At 39.2% G+C, this 21,258-nt stretch overlaps 1 protein-coding gene across 1 annotated transcript; it reads right to left on the bottom strand.

The window, feature by feature from the left end:
• Positions 1–20,008: 20,008 nt before the first annotated feature.
• Positions 20,009–20,889, bottom strand: LOC116251255 (uncharacterized). The gene has a single exon (XM_031625412.2). It carries the CDS (start codon positions 20,886–20,888, stop codon positions 20,208–20,210), a length of 681 nt encoding a protein of 226 aa, XP_031481272.1. The 5' UTR covers position 20,889; the 3' UTR covers positions 20,009–20,207.
• Positions 20,890–21,258: the final 369 nt, after the last annotated feature.

Below are 21,258 nucleotides of genomic sequence, written 5' to 3'. Positions count from 1 at the left end.
ATTAGGCAAGTAGCTTGTCTTTACTGCTTAGGTCGCAATTTTAATCCATCTTCACGCATTGATGTAGTGGAGATGACATCTGGTTGAGCTAGTAATAGTTCGGGCTCTTCTCTAGCCCGTAGATTCGAGTATGGGCGTGGCTTTTCATTTTCAGGTCGAAAGATGTTCAAGTTGAAGGTTTAATACCATTCCTGCAAGCAAACAAGTTTAGGGACGCCGCCATTTTGCAACTAACAGTCAATAACCGTGAAACGGCATTGAGGAAGGCAGATCAATAGAAACGAAACCAGAAGTCTATAAATCTTATGGCTAGCTAGCACCCTAAAGGTTTTCTTGCATCTTCCCTTCAATACTGTAGCACAAAAAAGTGTAAAAGTACAAGGATGAAGTTGATTAGGCAAGCATAGAAAAAAAGGGGACCATTGCAATAAAAGAAAATTGAAAATATAATAAACAATATTATATTTAGGAAAAGACACTACGTTGGGATATATATCGAAAGGGGTTCCATTCGATCGAAATCGAGCAATTCAAACCAATTGACGTCTAAAACTATTTTATGAAAATTGTAGCGCCATTATTTTACTAACTTGGTTACATAGGTCATATTGGTGCTTTAAAATCGTGCACCAGTATGGTTAATAACTAAAGTAATGAAACAATTTTTTTTTAAAGACAAATGAAAAAAAGTAAAAATACTATGAAAGACCATTCTTTTATTATCAAAATGTCATTCCCTCCTTTACTGCACCAACGGCGTAACCTTTACTCTAAACCAAAAGTCCCAACTTTGTGTTGGCGCCCCCTGAATGCCCCTATTTGGATGGCCGCGTGTAACGAAAGAAATAAAATTCACTTGTGCTAATCTTTCCACACAAACAAGTAAGCGTCCGCCTAACCTTAACTGACCTATTCAAAATTAAAGAAAAAAGAAGATTCACTTTAACGATGAAGAAGATTCACTTTAACTCAAGAGCTGGGAACATGCATTTGGCTGGAGTCTACGGGTGAATCGGGGAAAGGAGTTAAGTAATTAGACGATTAAAAATGTCTCTAAGAAGAGAATGCATAAAAGGGAGCAGCCAAGAAGGTTGAAAGATTTTATATAAAATCGAGATATATGAGTAACATGCTTCTTTTCTCAATATATATCTAATACCACATCATAAACATTAGAATTGCGAATTTGTGGGACCAATACTTCAAGAGCAATATTCCTTTGGGTCTTTCAGATTCACAAGTTGGAGCTAAAGGTGTATTTCTTTTATCAAAATTGTGGTAGATCCACCGCATTTTTAGTTCTCCAATATCAAACACTAGACAATCTTGACTCACACTTCGGGGCTTTTTGTGTAACTAATTAAACGCATATTTCTTCTTCCCGCTTTGACCGTTCCCCTTCAAATCTTGAATTTAGGACAATCTGAGTTGTGTACAAGTTAACCCTAACCCACATTTCATTTTCCCACTTCTAAAGATTAAGTACCACAATTTATTGACACTAATTTAACAAACAAAAAAAAGTTTTGATCAGCGATCGGCTGTTCTTCTGTATATATGTGCACCAAGAAATTAAGGAAATTCGCTATTTTCTTTCCACTTAGGAATAACAAATGCAAAATAATCTATGCTACATATATGGCAAACAGACCTCAACATCAAAAGCAATTAAACGATGAACGAGGAGATCAAAGTAATGTAAACTCCTTCGGACTCAGTGACCCCGGCCTCTTTTGCTGGGTCCTGAAGCAAGCTTATGCATCAAGCGCCCCACCAAATCCCTCTTGGTGTTAGCAGACACCACAAACCTATCGGTCTCATCGCCACCATGGCTACCGGCCTCTGAAATTACCGATCTTGATCTTCCGATCCTCCCATGCTCCATGAATGGTGAGGCTCTACTGCACCACCCAATCTGCAAAACCGACAGCATCAACATGGCTAGAAGAAGGAAGGTCTTGTGCTTGAGACCCATTTTGTCTTGGACCTTGTTCTGAGAAATCGTTCAGACGGGGGAGAAGAGCCGAGATGATGGTGTGGGAAGGAGGGAATGAAGGTAGGTACGCTTATATCATATGTGCTTGAAGGGAGACAAAAGCAAAAGGAGGGAAAGGCGGGCTTCTTCATTGACTTTTGCATGTCTCGAGGCCTGAAGTCTCACACTATCGGTTTCACATATTGGAAGGAAAGGCGATTGACTTCTTCATGAGTCGGTAAAGCAGCCCTGGCCTTCTCCCTCTTCCGCAAACTCCCTTTTTGTACTAAGAAAAATTTGGCATCTGTCTTTTTATTTTACTTTTTTATTCGATTTTTTTATTGTTTTGATTCAACTGAGTGAGGAAGACGCATCTTTCAGTGAGGACAGAAGTCAGTTGTTTGGGAAATAGTGGTCTAAAAGTTTGTCTACTAAACTCCAACTTTGGAACTTAGACTTGGTAAATTAAGGAGACGATGGACATATTATAAAGTTTGTGAGAGAAATTTGGGCATTTGGTTTCTTCTGTCAAAGATGAGCTAACTGTGATGCTGTAGCAATATTGGCAAAATCGGGTTATTTTTTCTGCACAAGTAAATCGTTATTGCTTTGAGAGCTATTCTGGTAGGTCGACGTTTCTGACGTTCAAAGAAAATTAAGTGAATGAAAGATCGATTGAAGGCTTTCAGTTTTTCAATTTTAAAACTGCAATGAATTTCTCATGATATTATATACCTCCTATACCATGTGTTATTATTAAAAAGAGTTGGTCAATGATGCTTCAATGCATACAGAAGTATAAAAAAGAAGCAGAAGTGATGAGACAGACATTCTTCTTCTGGTATTCCGTCAAGAATACTAAGCAACTAAGCTTATGAATTTCTTTTTGCAGTCATTTGTGCTGAAGCTTTTACATTCGCTCATAATATTGTGATGGTGTGGATATTTATCATCACCATGCAATCGTCATTTTCAGTGTTTTCATTTTCATGTAAAAGTCAGGACTGACGACAGCAACAATGTAAAATAGGGGTATCAACTTTTTGTACTGACTTAGGAATTTTTCTTTTGAGGGCTGAATTATATCTTCCAAAATTATTACAGGAGGGGAAATATGTTTTTTAAAATTTTAAAAAGGGTTAAATAAATTTTTTTGTAAGTTATAACATAAAAAAATCTTTTCTTCCTAAAACCAAAGGAGCCATGGCTCTTACCAGACGCTCTTGCCTCTGTCCCTTGCAAGTTGAAGCACAAAGGGGCAGGCATGACAGAATGAAATACTCTTTCTTACCCAATAATGTTAAATCAAAGGTATCTTTTTGACCCTTTTATATAGATTGATAGCATGACATTTGACAGTTGTTAAACCAAACCCAAGCAAAAAGAGTTTCCGGTTTATGCACAACACCACAAGCTGCCTCATGGTAGGTGAACATTAATTTTTATTCTATGCCCTTCATATTCTTCATAAAAGGAAAAGCATGATAGGACTTCTTCCTTGCAGATAGTTAATAGCCTTCAGAACACGACGTCAATGAAGATGACTGTTCATTGAATGAAGGTGGCTGTTATTAGTCAAAAGACGACATATGCACATTCTTTTAAAGGTGGTGCCAATTGTAAGTAACAAATCCTAATGGTCAAGTTGACGCTCAGAATTTGTCCCATAATCTGTCTCCATGAAACCTATAGAAAAAGGAAACACCATATGCTGTCATAGTGGAGCGTGTGCATCTCGTCTTCCTCCATTCATACGGTCCGTGGCAGAAAGATGAAGTCTGGGGTTGCTGGATAATGTTTTGGACTTAGAATTGTTGGGCATTCAAATTAACTGGTTAGCAAGATGGTTCACATCCACGAGGTTCAAAGTTTGAATTTTGTGACTGTCGTCATGCTTTGGTGACTTATTTTTTTGCATTGCAAACAAGGTCAAGCGCAACACTTGAATTGAAGGGTGTACCATAAGTCCACCTCTAATTTCATTACAAACAAGGTCAAACACAACACTCGAATTGAAGGGTGTACCATAAGTTCACCTCTAGTTTCGATGCAAGCCAGAACCGTAGAGTTATAATGATAATGATACGACTTTAAGGGTTTTCTGTCAAACCGGTTTTCCCAAATTAAACATTAAAACACAACTTGTTCACCAAGGGTTGATCGGAGTTTGAAATTTTTATTAGCTTATCAATGTAAAAAAAGGGGAGGGAAAAAAGATGGTACCAAAACTACACGGTAATAATCAATGGATTCCAATCACTTGGCTAATTTGAAAGGTGTGAATGTGTTGGTCATAAATGGTGCCTCAATTGGCGTATTAATCTAATCGAGATTTGCGCAATTTTAAAGAAGAAAAAACGAAAACGAAAAAGTAATATAGATCCGCTTGAAGTATGAATGAACCTACTAATTTTAGGTAAGGATGAGTTGGGCCTATATTTTCTTAGAGTTCAGTGGTTAAGGGTTCTCGTATATGCTTGCTTGGACCTAATTAGAATCTTCTTCTTTAGTTTGTAACTTCTTAAGTTGCCCAGTAGGTAGTTAAAATTAATAGACAACCACAAATTTAAGAAGCGAATATTTATATGAGTTACAGAGCTAGATCGAGCGCATATCCTTTCATATTTGCCAAATTAACAATTAATTCGGAGCACTGGTTTGACTGCCGCAGTTGGAATCATGAAGATACGAACTGCCATCTTCATCTGATCAGCAGCATGGTCATCGGCTTTTGAAACTTTGGAAAAAACGGAACGGGTGCTACCCACATGAATTTGGACGCCATTATTTAATTGCTGAAACTTGAAGATCCTGTCTGCAGCCAAACCTGCGAGGAGAAATCTTCAAGTCTTCTCCTTCGTACAGACCGCTTGAAACTGCACAATGGATTTCCCTTTTGTTTCTTTCGATCTTTCTTGTTGGTTCTATATGGGCCACATTTAGGCGGTGTACACAGAAGTAAATAGCATACTGGCAGTCGAAACTTTGACAATCGTCGTGCCGTCGTAACTTTTCGTCTTCAAAAAGTTGGTGCCCTAATTAGAACAGAAAGGTTGATTTTCCTTCTTTCCTTTTTTCCGTTGCTTTTTTTTTTCCTTTTTTTTTTTCTACGGGAAAGCAGGAAGCTTGCCGAATTATTCTCGAGAGTGCTTTTGAAGGGATATAATTCCCACGACTGCATCATCTAGATTGCCTTGGCTAGGAAAAAGCTTGTGAATTATATCACACATTGAGTTTGTTTTAGTTAGAAGCCTGAAAGAATCTTGTAACTTGTGAGCAACGATCTCCGTTCCTAGGGTTTAGGGTTAGTTCTAAACCTAACACTTGGTTTGAATGGAGGAAAAAAGAAGGAAAGGGAAGGATAGAAAGGAAAGTAAAAAGAAAGGAAAATGAACTTAAAAAAAAAAGGAAAATGTGATTATAAAGTTTGTTTGGATAAAAAAGAATGACTAAAATCATGTTTGTTTGGACTACGTGTAAAGGAAAAAGAAAATAATAGAATTTATATTATTTTACAATAATACCCATACACCAGATGATGGAAAGGAGAAACGGGGGTAGTGAACGCTGGTAAAAAGATAAATAGAAAAGATAAGAAAGATGAAATTGAAGAAGCTTCTTTGCTGTGATGGTTTACGTGAACGGTGAAAAAAGGGATTATGAATAAAAAAAAAAATGCTTGACGTAAAACCTTGTTCATGCATGTGCAAAGCTTACTCTTTTTCGTTCTCTTCATTTCATTTTCCTTCTTTTGCAACCAAACAAGTTTTTTGCTTTCATTTCATTTCCTTTTTAATTAATCAACCAAACTAATGATTAATTGTTCTTTACTTTCCTTTCCCTTTGTATTAACTAGAGTACAACATTTGCTGTAAAAAAAAAATTAACGCCCATTCACAACCAAATTTTCAACAATCCAATCAAGTCCATAAAAAACAAATTTCTCAGGTTTTACACCATCAAGAAAGGCACACTTCAAAGTTTTTATTAAAATAAAACATATTAAAGACCAAGAACGAAAGGGGGGATCGGTCAAAGGCCACGCGTGCATTGTACTTGGGAGGACCAACCAGTTGGGCGCAGTTGTTGATTGTTTGACAAAAACTCCGACCTCTCCTTCCACACTTACTGGCCTCCTCTACATTCTCTGCCCCCACGAGGTTTGAATTTGATTAGATGGGAGAAAAAAAACCATCACTCGTCGACTAGGATTTAAATGGATTAGGTATACTCGATTACCGATTCAATTTCAAAATGAATTTGGTTTGAACCTTTAATTTGATAACTAATAACATTTTGAAGATCCCCAGCCAAATTCCATCCGAATTAGGCAATGGGTAGGTTAGACTTCAATCCAAACAGTCTTTGCATCAAAAGACTTGAGACAACCCCAAAGACAGAAAGCATACGTTTTTTCTAGTTGAATTTATGCATATGATGTCGACGTTCAAGCCACCAAAGTAAGAAGAGGACGGCGTGTTGACGAGAGCACCCATGTCCCCGTCACTGTTTTCTTTCCTTGGCTCAAAAACTGAGTCAGAAAACGAAAGAGCACGAGGAAGAAGTCGGCCGATGCAAACGGATACGATTTCCATGTTTCTGTAGTCTTGACAGACATTGGGGATTCACAAAATCTATATGTTTTGGATTTTATCCCTTGTTCTGAATCTCTTGATCGAATTTCTGATATCAAAAGAAAGATTCTACGTGGCTCGTTTCACATATGAATCGTCCTCACTTACTCGCCTGAATTATGAAGCCTTTTTATCTTAAGTCCGACCTTTTCTCAAAGCAAAGGAGTAAAATATGGATTTATGCATAGATTTTAGGTTTGACCTAAGATCGAACCACTAATTTTACCATGGATCTTTTGCTACATCAACAAAAGCAAATTCAAACTCCGGATTAATCAAACACCCCAGTCCTAATCAGTCACTCAATGCACTAATCAGGATTGGAATCCTGCATTTTAGTTCTGCTTCAAATGTGGGTTCAGATGCAAATTCCTCACACAATCCAGATTCAAGTTGTCAATCAGGTACCGTTCACTTCACTTCCGGAACCCGAATAACACGATTCAGATTGGGGTTAGTAATCAGATAAATCTATTCATTGGCATCCTAACCCATTACATGCAGAAAGATTAACTTAATGAAAACTATGATGACTGGACCAGCTTTAATCAAATATCGGCCGGCCCCATATTGACTTAAGGAGGAACCTGTGCAATGTTTTTTATCCACCAATATTGGTTACACTCGTGTGCTGTCACAATATTGGCTTCTTATAAGAGGGACAAGTCCGATTTTGCAGGTTTTGAGTCGACGATGTGATGGATCAAGGAGGGGATGACATTCACTCAGAATGTATTCTAAGTCAAATTAATATGATGATGCTGCATGAGAAAATGTCAAAAACAACAACCAACAATGAGGAAAAATGCTCATTAATTTGTGGGAATAAGATTATGTCAGACCAAGTTCCTGGAAATTCCAGACTGTGAGCAGTTGGTAAGTGGATATGAAGGAGTCCTCGGTCTCCAGGAAGCCCAAGTCTTATTGGGAAGTATCGCAGATGCAGCCAAGAGAAAGGTCATACGAGTTAGTCTGGATCACGTGAGGCTACTTCAGCCTAATTTTAGCATATCAAGTTTTGACTTGAAGAAAAATTAGTGCCATTCATTTGTATCTGTAATTGAAGATTAGGAGGGATTCAGCTATCTGACATCTTATTTGATATGAGATCGGTAGTTTTTGTGATTTATGAATAAGTGGGGGAGCCAGAGATTTCTAGCTGAGGGATACTGTTATTTTAAATTTCAATCTTTAAGGGAAAGTCCTATGTAAAAAAGTGAAAATCAATGAAGTTTAAGCATGTAAACAAAGCAAATTATATGAGCTGGTGTGAGCAAGATGAACAATATAAAACTACCCTTAAATCATCTTTGCACACACACACCCAATGAGATATAGTACTTCACCCATTTAATGCAGAGACAGCTCGAATATTTGGTTTGGATGATTCCAGTTTGCCTTGAAGCCAGCTTCTTTTCTTACTTGAAACATTACAACTTGTGACAACTGGTAGCAAAGAACCCGAGTTTAATGTATAAACTTTTCATATTTTTTTTTCTGGACGATCAATTAACATAAGCCTATTCTGAAGGCATCATCACACAACACAGAGCGTTATATATGTATACATTTGGGATATGGTTTTTTGGGATTTGGAAATTTTGGTTCTACCAAAGTCAATTACCGAATCCACTTCTTTTTAAGCGTTCAGATTATCTTATTTTGAAATGTTTACGTTCCTAGATCTAAAATCATAGATGAATCAAGGTCGACCCACGCCCAACTCAATAGGGATGTAAAGGTCTTCGATTACCTGAATCCAAATTCCAAACACCTAGCTAGTCTGCACGAAAGAACAAATCTAAAACTATATACATCCTTGGAACCATCTTTGGCCTGCAGGGTAAGTCACAAAGGTACGTGGGTTATATGCGCACGTACCTGGTGATATGTTTGGATCAATTTCAGGTCAGAACCAATCCAAACCACATTTGTTTTTTCATTGTTTTAAATACTCTTTAACCATATTTTTTTGTTAGTTTATTTATGTTTTATGACATTATATGTAGGAATTGTGAAAGGAACTATTATTGATGATATGTTATATATGGTCCAACCATCTAACCAGGTCCATCTGATGTGTAAGTTCATATTAGATGACAAAAATACATCATTTTTTTTCTTTGTTTTTATCTTAATTGTCTACCATAGTGGATCAAATGATCCTATTAGATGACTGAGTGACTCTAAAACGCTAGTCACAATTTAATTTTCATATATATATATATATATATATATATATATATATATACACACACTTTTTTTACCATAACCATACCAAGATTTTTTAAGTACATACCGCTACCCACTACCCCATACTAATACCATATCCTAACCTATACCTGTATTTAGTGACTTAGCAGGATGTGAACCAACCCATAACTCATTGTTTAAGCTCATCTGCTAAAGGTTGTTCAAGCTTAATTAAGCTCGAGGGAAGCCGCCGGAGCTCGGGTCCATTCCGGCCGATCAGAGACGAGTACCGAAGCTCAATCAATTCAGCTCGAAACGCTTGAAGTTGCAAGAAAGAAACATGTTACCTGTTGCGAGGAATGAAGCAAATTAAGGGCCTTGGTGTAAGGGCGTCTGAAGGGAGGTGTCACATGGTTTTCTGTTTCCTCTCCTTAAATTTTTGATTGGAAGATTTATGGCAAAACGGCACGGATTTTTAGTGTTCTTGGTTGTCGGGAACACTTGCATTAATTTTGAAGGGAGCCGAAGAATCACATGGAGGGGCGGCAGCATATTCATTCTATATACACAACATCGCTAGATTGAGGAGTAGAGAATGCCGGCCGGGCCCTTCGCCACCGATTTATGCCGACCAAATGCATCCTCTTTAAATGCTCTCTGCCCATCAAACCAAAAGAAATTAATGCCGCTAATCACTCTCTTGATTGAATCTATATCAGTGTGCCTTTATGGCTTCCACATTAATATAGTGGCACGTCTACACGCATGGGTATTGGCATGTTGCATGCAGAAGTTTGGTCCAGACATTGGAATGTGTTTATACAACTTCGTTTCCACGTAAACTTCATCAATCACTTTTTCTGTGTGCAATAAGATTCAATTTAACTATAGAGAAAGAGCAGCCCACTGTAATTTATCAACAAGAGTGCTTCCTAAGAAGAGAGGCAGAGCCAGAAGATTTTGGTTAAGGAGCACTAGTCATAAAATTTTGAAAATTTAAGGGACATCATTATGTAAATGAAAAAAAAAACGTTCAGAAATATCAATATAAAAATAACAAGTTTTTTTTGCAGTTGCGTGGGCAATTGTCCACAGTACCTCCAACCTACCTGAGAATAGCTCGAAAGATCATGTTAAGCTCGAGTTCGTAAATGAAAAAATAGTAAAAGGGACCTGATTTATGTGACCATGCACATTAAGTATGCATTCTCTATTGCATATTTTTCTTTCGTGCACTATCTATTGCTTGCACCACCCTGCTGTATGTTAATGTTAATGTTAATGTGAGTATAGTAGGGGGACATTGACTTTGCTGTTGTGAGGAGCCACATATAAGCCAGAGGCAGGTGTCCCTAAGGATGAAAATGGCCGCTTTTGAGATCATTTTTCTTATATAAGGATGGGGTTTAGTCCTTCTCAATATGAGATTTGCATAATTGTGCATCTGAATTTTCCAGCTTCTTCACTGTTTGCGGTTGGGAAGTAGTTCGGGCATCCCGACTTTGTAGACAATGCCGGCGCCTACAAAAGCAACGTGCACCAATCAAGACTTTCTTTCAAGAGAGACCAAAAGAAGTGTAAGTCGGTGGTCGCATAAGATCCAAAGACTTCAACGACATGCCGTTCATTCCCTTTCTTGAAATTCTTCTTCCTTGGAGGCATCCCCATCTTCCTCGCCGAGGAGTATTTTTCTAATTCTTGGTCACAATTACCGGCGACTTTTTGAAAATATGCGAGTGCAGGTAAGGTTTTATAAGACCTAAATATAATAAACAAAAAAATCCTTTAAGTTGTCGCATTTCTATCGATACAATGTTTATATTCTTGTATACTTCTCTCTACTTTTCTTGAGGAAAACTAATGAAGATGTGCCGACATAATGGGACTTCATGAACAAAAATTGGGTGACAGAAAAAAAAAAAAGATGGTCAAGAAACAAAGAAATTATAGAACAAGGAGAATGGAGAACAGAGAAGGAGAACGGAAAACAGAGAGAGAACGAAGAGCTAATCTGCGGAACCTTTTTGTGGCATTTTTAGATATTTCGAGATCTAAATTGCATCTCTGATGATATTCTCAAAGGGATTTTATGAGCAAATAAAATTTGAGAACGGGATTTATGACCGTAAACCAACATACCAACGACATGCCCTCTTGTCCCAACTGCATTTAAGAGAGAGAGAGAGAAGTTGTTAGTTATGAAAGGGAAGGAGTGTTTGCTGGTTACGACAAATTCATGATAAGATCGAGACCAACTAACCCTTTCACTTAATAAAAAAGGGCAAAAAAGTAGACACCCAGATTTTGTTAAGGTGTTGAACACGAGGAAAAGAAAAAAGAAAGCACGATATACATGTATGTGGGGATCATGGAAGAAACGAAATGCAAAGCAAACCTCCACACGTTGATCGAACCTACTCTAGACTAGGCAAGTTAGCAAACACTAACAAATGCTCCTGTCGAAAGACGCGAAATTCGTATAGAATTTAAGACTCTGTCCGCCATTACCAATTACTCGCTTCTTGCGTAATTTTAGTTGGGGAAAATCACATGCTCTTCCGAAATTACTTTTCAAAAGACGGTGTTTGCATTTACCAAGGATATGGACAGTCCTTTTAGACCATTAGTTGTTTCAAAATTTCATGTACAATTTGTTTAGAAGACGAAACTTAATTATGGGAGTGCAAAATTTTACTGGAAAATTTTCACAACACAAGAAATCATTACCCACCTTAAATTCATGATGCTAACAAGCAGCAGATTTGAGAATCATGGATTCAAAATTTTCACGTTCCAAAACATATTCACGAATCTCAAGCCAAAAGGGAAAGCTGTAGCTTGAAATCCATAGAATATATATTTTAAGACGCAATTAGAATGACAAATTCATGAAGATCAGTGAATATTACTGCATCTCTGAAATAGCAGGATTTCAATCACCGTAAACAATTTTTAAATTTGAAACCTTGGAGTCTTATATCTCGAAACCTTAGATCACCTGATCCGATCAAACGGCACATATCGGAAAATTACTTTCAAAATCCCGACGTTCAATCTTTTTATCATTAAAAGAATCCAAAATTCCTGGTTGCATGTGTATTTATAAGAAAGTTACGGATGACAAACTCACCACCCTGAGGGTGGACAGAGCTGCTATTTGCCAAAAACAATTCATGGTCTCCCTCTTTACATCACAGAGAATGGATGATTCAGACATTCAAAGACTAACCCTTGCCCCATCCCTTACACTAACCCCTCGAAGACTTTACTGCAATTACTGTTTGAAGAAAACTGAGAAATCTGAAGTCAAAAGGGAGGGGGGGCCGTGGAGGATGGAGATGCCTCTTCTTCCTCTTTCTCCTGCTTCACGCATCACGCAACGATGATGACAACGACGTCGCTGGCCCGCTAGCTGCCTCCACGGAAAACCAAGTCAAGGTCTCCCCACTCTCTAACACCATTTAATCCCGCTCCTCCCGCCCATTCCCACAAACCTCCTGCTCCTTTTCTCCCTCCGGTCTCAGTATTCAACACCAAACCCACCCTTCCCTCACCATCCCTCCCTGGTAGCTAATTCTGCTGCCGAAAAGGGCCACCAACCAACCATGAAGAGCCGCAGACGTCTCAACACCGGTTCCCTCCTCCTCTTCCTCCTCACCATCATCGTCTTCGTCTTCGTTTTCGCCTCACAGCACGCAGAGGCCGGCAGGCCCGTCGGTCATCTCTCGGCAGGTCGGTTCGCCGGGAGGAGAGCTTACGAGGGTCCTAGTCGTGGAGGAGCAGGGCATTAGACGGCCGAATTCTTGGTGCCTTCCCTTGCTTATTTCTTTTTTTTTTTTTCTTCTTTTTTCTTTTATATGAAATAGCTTTAATGCTCTCCACATCCTTGTAAGTACATTTACGAAAGAAATCAGGAATTTATAATATTGATACTGGATATTGACGATATCCTGAAACATTGCTCTGAGTTCAACATTTTGAATTATATATGGTACCGGTAGTTCAATGATTAACGTACTAATTCTGTTTAGCTTGGAAGACATGAAACAAACGCGATTTCGGCACTACCAGCGGCTTGAGTAAGAAAGACATGTGTTCTTCGTTTGCTTCTGATCGTGAAACATGAATTATCATAGTCACCAACAAGCTTTTTTCATTAGCTGCTGAAAGCGTCGAGCTTTCCTCATGGAAGAATTATGTGATCATATCTAAGCATGTTAGAAAAACATGGTGGGAATGCGCAAGTACCCAAGTAAGGGGTCCATGAATTCGGCCTGTACTTATGATCAGGCACCGGACGACGGCAAGCGATTCTCATTTACCTCACATTTATTGCGAGCACCCCACAAGCGCATGGCTTGGGAATCATGAAAGGCACAGCCCAAGTTCAAGGACCGAACAATTTTCTTGAGCACCACGTATTACTACGTACTTGCACTAAGCTGTCCCTCAGCATTAATTTTATCATCTTTTTGAGCTAAGTAATAACCTGTCTGCTTCCAACCAAAAGGACATGTTTCTTGCTAGTTGGTAGAATACAAGTATGCAAACATCTCTAGAATGAATCACCATAAGAAATACTTGGGCTTTGTACTGCATCAAGCAGTACTGATCAGATCATAAGAGTACTGTTAACTGGTCAATGTGGCATAGTTGAGATGGGTTTTAAGGAGTATGGACCAAAGATTTCGCTGTCGGCAGGGCCAAACACACTTTCTCGTTTCTGATCATAATCAAAAGTTGGGGAAAAAGCAGGAGAAAGTGACAGCAGATGGAAGGTTTTGCTGCCAAACCTGTATGTCTAAAAGGCTGACGGCCGGTTTGAAGATTGATCGGTTCTACTATATCCTTAGGTCTAACAAATGGGCTTACTTTATCCTATATAGCTAAGAGTTCTGTCAGCAACGTGTCTAAAGAGGGAGAGGTCGCAACCTCAAAGTGGTTTACTTTGTGGAATTTGGAGATTCAGCTGTCATAAAAGCAGTGAGAGTTAAAGATCCATGAGAGATTCAACTTCCACAAGCCAAAACATGCAGAAGCAGGGGTTCTAACATGGATGTTTTATTACCACTTTTTGGGTGTGATTTCCTAAGAAATTTAAAAGCTGGGTTGAGTGACAGAATCTAGTTTTCTTCCACCTATTAAACATGTACAGCAGGTAGAAATTCTGTTCATATCACATTCACAGTCGTCCTTTGAGTCACCATAAAATCATTTTGTAAGACGCGATGGAGCTACAAAGCTATAAGATGCAGTTAATATACGTTGGTGTTCAAGATTCTTGGCATGGGAAACTGTGCCGCCATTAATAAACTCAGTGGGAATATTATATTTCAAGTATCTTTACATTTTACTGCGCTGGGCTTGCGGACGTGGACCTTCCATGTTCCGAATACTGCTTCACCAGCCCCTAAAACATCCTATAGTAGGAACTAAACTAGGAAGTCTGAAATGAAAAATGAAGAAGATTAGATTCCAACCTTTTCTTGTTAGACTGAAAAGTAATCCGCTTGACCTCTTCAAAAGCGCCGGCAGAAAAGGCTTTTTCTTCTCATGGAGAAAGTTCAGAAACTGAAAGCCTTTTTTGTCGGGTCCTGCACTCGGATTTTGAATTTAATCTCGTGTATTGTACAGATAGATCACTATCAAAGCAGATCAAACGACATTGTTTAAGTTACACCGTTGTACTCGTGATATCCTCCCCCACAAAGTAGGCTAATTAATTTCTTATGTGCTTCTTATATATATATATATAATATGTATTCATTTTTTTTCTAACACTGGCCAAAGTTTGCCACCATCTTTTAGCGTTGCCTTTTGAGCACTAGGCAGAATGTCAATTAGACTGGAAGAAGTTGGCCACGGGAAGGTTTTCCTATAAAAAATAGTTCAACGCCGTCCAACTTCGAAATAAATAAAATTTTACGCGTTGGAAAGAAGTAATTCGAGCATCCCCGTTGCGAGTTGTATAGCAAAAATCTGCAACTTGGGGTCCATTTTTTTATTATTTCAAGAAGTTGGGCCTTCAATGAAAATCCCCTCCTTCCCTCTGCCCTCCCCTGGTAAAACTAAAATCAAATCAAACCCGTCCTCAGACCGAACCCGGTTTGATCGTGCCCTAGCTCTATGATTAATCAGCGGTGTCGTGTAACCCGATCCGACCCGCTTTCAAAAGCCTAAATCTCTTTAATAATTAAAACTAAGGCTAAAACATTTATATTTTCTTTGGCCACACCGTCGATGCAGGTTCGAATCTCTTTGTACGTACAAAGTTTTTATTTGTGTATATTTCTTATCGTTTCCTTGTACTGCCAACCATGGTTGCGGCCACTAATTGCGGATTTTTTTTCTTGAAATAAGAGACGAGTTTTGAAAATCCAAGCGCTTACAAGACCCTTTTGTTCCATGGTCAAGATTTGTCTTGAATTCAAAGTATGTATTCCATATCGTCATTTGTCTAGAAAATATTTTTTGACTTCAAGAATAAAATTCATGTGCCATTCTCACGTGATGCATGGTCCCGTCCGACCTTAGTGTATAAGAAAGCAACCACTGCATGAGCCTACAACCATTTGTTAACTCCACAAAAATCTCACTTTCTTGGAGTAAGACGCGCCCTTCTTTCTATACCATAAAGAACTATTCATTCGAAAACTTCCTCCTTTTATCTCGGCGAAACTATCTACTTCTTAAAAGATCGTCATTATGACGTACAAAGACAATTATTTTAAAACTATTGTCCAAGCGAATGTGTGACATATTTTAGCATTTCAAAATGGCATAGAAAGCCATGCCATGTACATGGTTCTTCGAGTTCGATAAAAATATGCTATTGACATGTGAGGCACACGGGAGCATATAACAAAAAGATTGATGCTACCATAATGTTAAAATGAGATGCAAATGATTGTTCATATGGAACATTTTCAGAGTAGCACTCAAGTTTCTGCTACAGTTCAAAACCCACTTAACAATAGTAAGGATTTAATTGGATATTGCTTATATAATTGGATTATGAAACAGATATTGAGATTTTAGCAACCAAGAAATAGGACCTACTCCTCTGATATGGCAGACTCTTTAGAACTTTATACGGCTTCATTATTGTCTCTAATTTATGTTCTCTGCAAGGATTAGGCATTAATTGATCAAGCAAGTCTTGGTCCGGCGACCTGCATTAAGGAGGTGGGTTCTCCTCACGTCCTGTCCGAATCCTCGGATTAACAGCTGATTACGTTTGAGCCCGGTCCAGTAGTATAAGGGGTGTTTGGCTACAATAACAATATGTTGCTATCTTACGCATTTGCTCTATCTTAGGTATTTGCTCTAAAGATTGAATGAGATTGTTACAACATTTTGTTAAGTATTCTACGAATGTGCCCCAATCTTTGAGACAAATACACATAACAACAACTTTCAAGGACAAACGACCCACGATTAGCCGGTGATCTCAGCATATACAACCCTAATTGAAATTTTTTGTGCCAATTCAAAAATATCTATGAATAACTATATTTTGTGTATGTATATGAAGTAGTTTGGTAAAAGGAACAATATGTGAGTGTCCCACTTATCGGTCTCAAAGTTTGCGGGTGTTTTTTATCAATCTGATGCAATAATTGAGGTAGATTTTCATATGACCTTCGCATAGTGTCCCTACTACTAAATGATCCCTATAATTAACAAAACACCAATAAAGCAAGTAATCTATGAACTGTTCAACGCCTTTTCCTTCCAAAGTCCAAACAAAGAAGTGCATAAACACGAACATGAGAGAATGTTCCATGTATAGTGTGAGAGCTGAAGAAAATATTGGTACAGAATGTTCCCATGTGTTGAGGCCGGAGAGAGGGCGCAGGTAGCAGAAGGTCGGTCGATCGGCGCATCTGCTCCAGTGGACTCGACAGGTGAGGCTTTTGAAGCAGGGGATGTCTGGGCCTGAGCTTAGGTGTTCACAGTTCACGTGATAGTGTTGGATAATTGGGACGCCTTGTCTCTTACTGTTCTTCGGCACTCCACATTTGTGTATGTGAACACGAACAAATATGTTTGCAGAAAATCTTGCCAACATGCAAATAAGAAACCCACTGCGGTGGTATAGAACCAAAGAAGAAAAAGCAATTACCAAAAGTGTTTTTGAGCCCGATCTTAAAGAGATTTGGTTGTGATTCTGGAGTACTTTTGCTCCAAGACATTAATGAATCCTCTGGAAAGACTTGCAGATTCAGATTTCAAACACCGTATATATCGATCGACCGATTCATGAATTAAACAAAGAGATCCTCGACTTGTTCATGAATACAAATCGCTCCTACGTCCGTTAGTCTTCGGAAGAATCTCCATGCATGTTTCCCCAACTCTGTTTCATAATTCAATAGCAATACTCTTTTAGTTTCATCAAACTCAGTGATACCAAATGAAAGGATCATTTGATCAACAAATGAAAGATTTACTAGAAAGGTCATCAAGGATGCGATTCATTACCTGCCTCTGAACAATGGCAAGCGTTCCTAATAGCAGATGGCATTACTTCCTTGCTTTCTGCTTTTGAGTCGCTTGAATCTTGATTGTCTGTTCTACACGGGTCCTGATCCTCAATAGTTCTCATATTTCGTTTGATGTTTCCAGCCCTACAACTCGAGTAATTCGATCAAGTGAGCGTAGAATTGCTCCAGCATAAGATCGTTAGGCTGACCTCCCACTTGAGTTATGTATTCAGCATTCCTTATTCTTTTAATGGTGTTTTGATCTAACAAGCTTGATAGAAACCAAGTAGCAGATAATGATAGAAATGGGACATAACTGGAAGACACCATCTCACCGTCAATAATTTACATAACTAAGCTAGCAAGTCAGACACAAGGGCTGGCATCTCTGATACCTTGAAACAAAACACAATTATGATTCACACCAGTTACATTGTTCAATTCAAGATTGAACCTGCTCCATTACATTGTTCAATTCAAGGATGAACCTACTACACGACCACAATTCTTCACTTGTCTTTCTCTCAACGGCAGTACACTCCATTACTTCCTGAGTATCTTCCTAGCTTTTACATATCGTATTTTTAACTGGTAAATCCTCCACAGTAGCATCGCAATGCAGTTCAATGTTTAGGAGTTCCAGTATTTCCGACACGCGATTGCAGATGCAGTTGGCAATGCAACCCCTTCCTCAAAAGCATAATTCAACATCATCGTCGGTAGGTAGACAATGAAAATGCGGTGATTTTGATGTGCATCGAGCTGCAATTCTGCGGAAACACCTTCAATTCTTTGAAAGAGAAATGCCAAACAACTTGTCGGGTCTGTAACTTCATAGATTTTAGGCCATGGTTGACCAATATATGGAAATCATGCCCCCATCTGAATCAAATTGACAGCAAAAATCCAGAAAAAAGGGATAGATTCAAATGGATCTAGCCCATCGTTGCAGAACCCCATCAGGTTCTGCGTTACATGACCTCGCCAGAAAATGGCCCTGGGAGCTCCTCCAAAGGCGCCATGCCCTCTGCAAGAGGTAGCAGCCTGCTGCTTGTTGAAATGACCGCAACCTACAATGGCATGGATAACTAGTAACATGGCAAACAGGTAAAGAAAGATAACAAGGGGATGATCCATTACTGGATTTGGTTTGCTGCGTCAGTCTGTCCTTCAATTTGCTCAGATGTCAGAACTATATAAGGGAAATCAAGCCAAGCACTTAGCATCTCCTTGGCAACTTCGCTTGGGGATCTCCTTGGCAACTTCGATGGTAGTTGCAGTTAATGATTCTTGAGGGCCAAGGAAACGCGGAGAGAGAGAGAGAGAGAGAGGAAAATAACATTAACATAAGTCCAACAAAAAGTTGAACTTGAAAAAAGATTACATGTACAAATCAGATCTCAATTCTTGTATGATGTTGAAGGTACCGATAGTTTCCCATAGGTTATAGTTTCCCATAGGTTACGAAAAATTAACCAAACGTGAGTTCAACTGAGACGGCTTCATTTCTATAAATAATATCATTTCTAGAGTTCCAGATGACTCACCTAAAGAGCCAAATTCTCCAAATGGTGAGCCATTTCTTTTTGAGAGAGAGAGAGAGAGAGAGAGAGAGGGAGAGAGATTTTTCAAGAGTGGCAGGGGAAGTCAAGGTCCTCCTAACGACGATAACAATGAAGAAAATTAATTCGTACGTAGTTGGTGAGAGAGTGGCCTCCAAGTTATGGAGTTGCAGTGATCCATCCACCCATTTCTCTCCCTCCCTTCACGGAAGTATTCGATTCCAGTAGCTGTTGGTTTTTGGTGGAACACACTTGATTTTTAGAGGTTCAGTGTTTATAAGTACGGGTTTTCGAATTAATTTGAATTAGGCCTATCTTTGCCGTGAGTTAGAGTTGGATATAACATAATTATTGGATCAATTTTTGAGCATTTCTCCATGTCCATCACACAAGATTCTGAATCCTATGATGCCTTGGAAGTAATTGAAGTTATTGACATGATAAATAAATCTTGATCGATTGATCATAAAGACATATAGCCGAGAAATTGATGTTTAGATAGTTGATAGATTAGAAAAATGATTTTACCTCCGCATATTTTTTTAATTTCTTATGTTTATTGGTTGAACCGCACTGCTAGTTCCAAGACAACTCTATTCCTTTTTTTCTTTTTTCCTTTTTGGCCATGCAAATGCATCGAATCGGTCAAGAAAAAGTAGGTCCAATTGATTCTTTAGTCAGACTCTGACCCAGTACACAATTTAAGGTAAGTACTGAATCTGAAACTGCGTGTGGGAATTCCTAAGATTTACATAGGCACACATTGGTTTGAGGTATAAATTTCAATCGGTTGCATTTTGTTAACATAAGTGGATTTAAATAAATAACTAATAATTTTTTCCCAAAAGTTGACAAAAACAAAGTTTTTATGTGTTAAATCCGATTTGATTCTTTTAATTTGATTCAAGTGGGTACTTTCTCTAACCCAATGCTTCGAATTCTTCATGGTCAGACTATCAATCAATTAAGATATTGTTGAGGAGAAGGGATGTTATGAATATAGTTTAAAAATCAAGGTATGTTCACGAGATACTAGTTCTAGGGTTCAATGAATGTGATTCTTTCATAGTGTCTTGATGACAAATGACGTCTAATAAGCCGCCATGGCCAGTCTCAACCATATGTTATATTATTAAAAATAAATATTCATAAGGGTTTATTTATTTCCTTGGCCTAAGTCACTTCCTAGCTAACAAGTAACAAAGCAGAAAGCTGCAAGAGAGTTACATAGACTGATAGACGGTCACCTTCTTCCATTTTTTATCACTGCACAAACTCCATTATTGATGCTTCTAAACTAACTGATAGCTCGACTGAACTCAACCAGGGCAGGTCCATTCAAGCAAAGCCGAAGAAATCAATTCCTGGGCGCAGCTTTGTAGTCGCTCCACAGCTGGTTCAGAGATTTTCCCAAGATGTCCGCAAAGAACCGACCGTTGTAGCCGTCCTTCATCTTCCCGTTCAGCTCAGCTACGAACCCATCCTTCAATCCATTGCAGTAGTCAAAGAATCGAGCTGTTACGTCAGATCTTTCGTCCCAGTTGTTTCCCTCGCCGGGCTTCACCCACTGAGGAGGCACGAAACCCGCCTTCAGCCGGACGTAGTCGGCCACGCCCTCGATCACCCATCCCGGCGCCTGCCCCTTGCCGTCCCACTGCCAGACGTGCGTGGGCTCGTGGTACAGGACCCCCGTTATCTCCCTCCTCACATCGCCGCTGTAAGCGGCGATGTAGCGAGCGCTCAAGTGGATTTGGTTGCCGGATGTGAAGGCTACGCCGCCGATATCATCGACGAATAGGCCCACCGAGTTCACCGGCTTCCGGTCACCGGTGCCTTGCCTGAAAGTCTGCCAGATGAAGTTGGTGGCATCTGAGAGGACCTTCAGGCTGTACTGTAAGCCGATCTCGCGTTCGAACCGCACGCCACCCGGCGTGCCCGATGCAGTGTTGTTGCCGGTGAATTGGACCTGGGCCTGGGTCAGGGCGAGCCCTGATGACATGAGCAGGAGCGTGGAGACGAGCAACTGCATGATCTCCATCTTTTTCTTTTTCTCCTCTTGTCTGAGTGTTTGCGTTTCATGTGGATTTATAGTCTCTGCTGAGCCTTAAGATATTGGCGTGTAAGGGCACCATGTGTCTCTTTGCATGTAACTTTTCACCAACAAGGAAAATGCATGCTGTCTTTTTTAGGTCGTTTGGTAAACGAACGCGTTGTGAGCCTTTGATGATGAACACTTAGTTCTAGCGTTCTGGGACATATTCATTGAAACACTTGCAAAGTTAAACTGCCCTTTTAAAGCAGGTGGTATGTGTTTGTCAAACATGTCATGGAAAAAATAGGTATTTTTCTTGTTTGTCAAACTTGTTCTGGAAACAAGAGTCTATTGAGAATGACTTTCCATAACGTGT

Source organism: Nymphaea colorata, chromosome 3 (genome assembly GCF_008831285.2).
Source record: "Nymphaea colorata isolate Beijing-Zhang1983 chromosome 3, ASM883128v2, whole genome shotgun sequence".
Classification (NCBI taxonomy): domain Eukaryota; kingdom Viridiplantae; phylum Streptophyta; class Magnoliopsida; order Nymphaeales; family Nymphaeaceae; genus Nymphaea; species Nymphaea colorata.
This window is presented reverse-complemented; position numbering and strand designations above follow the sequence as displayed.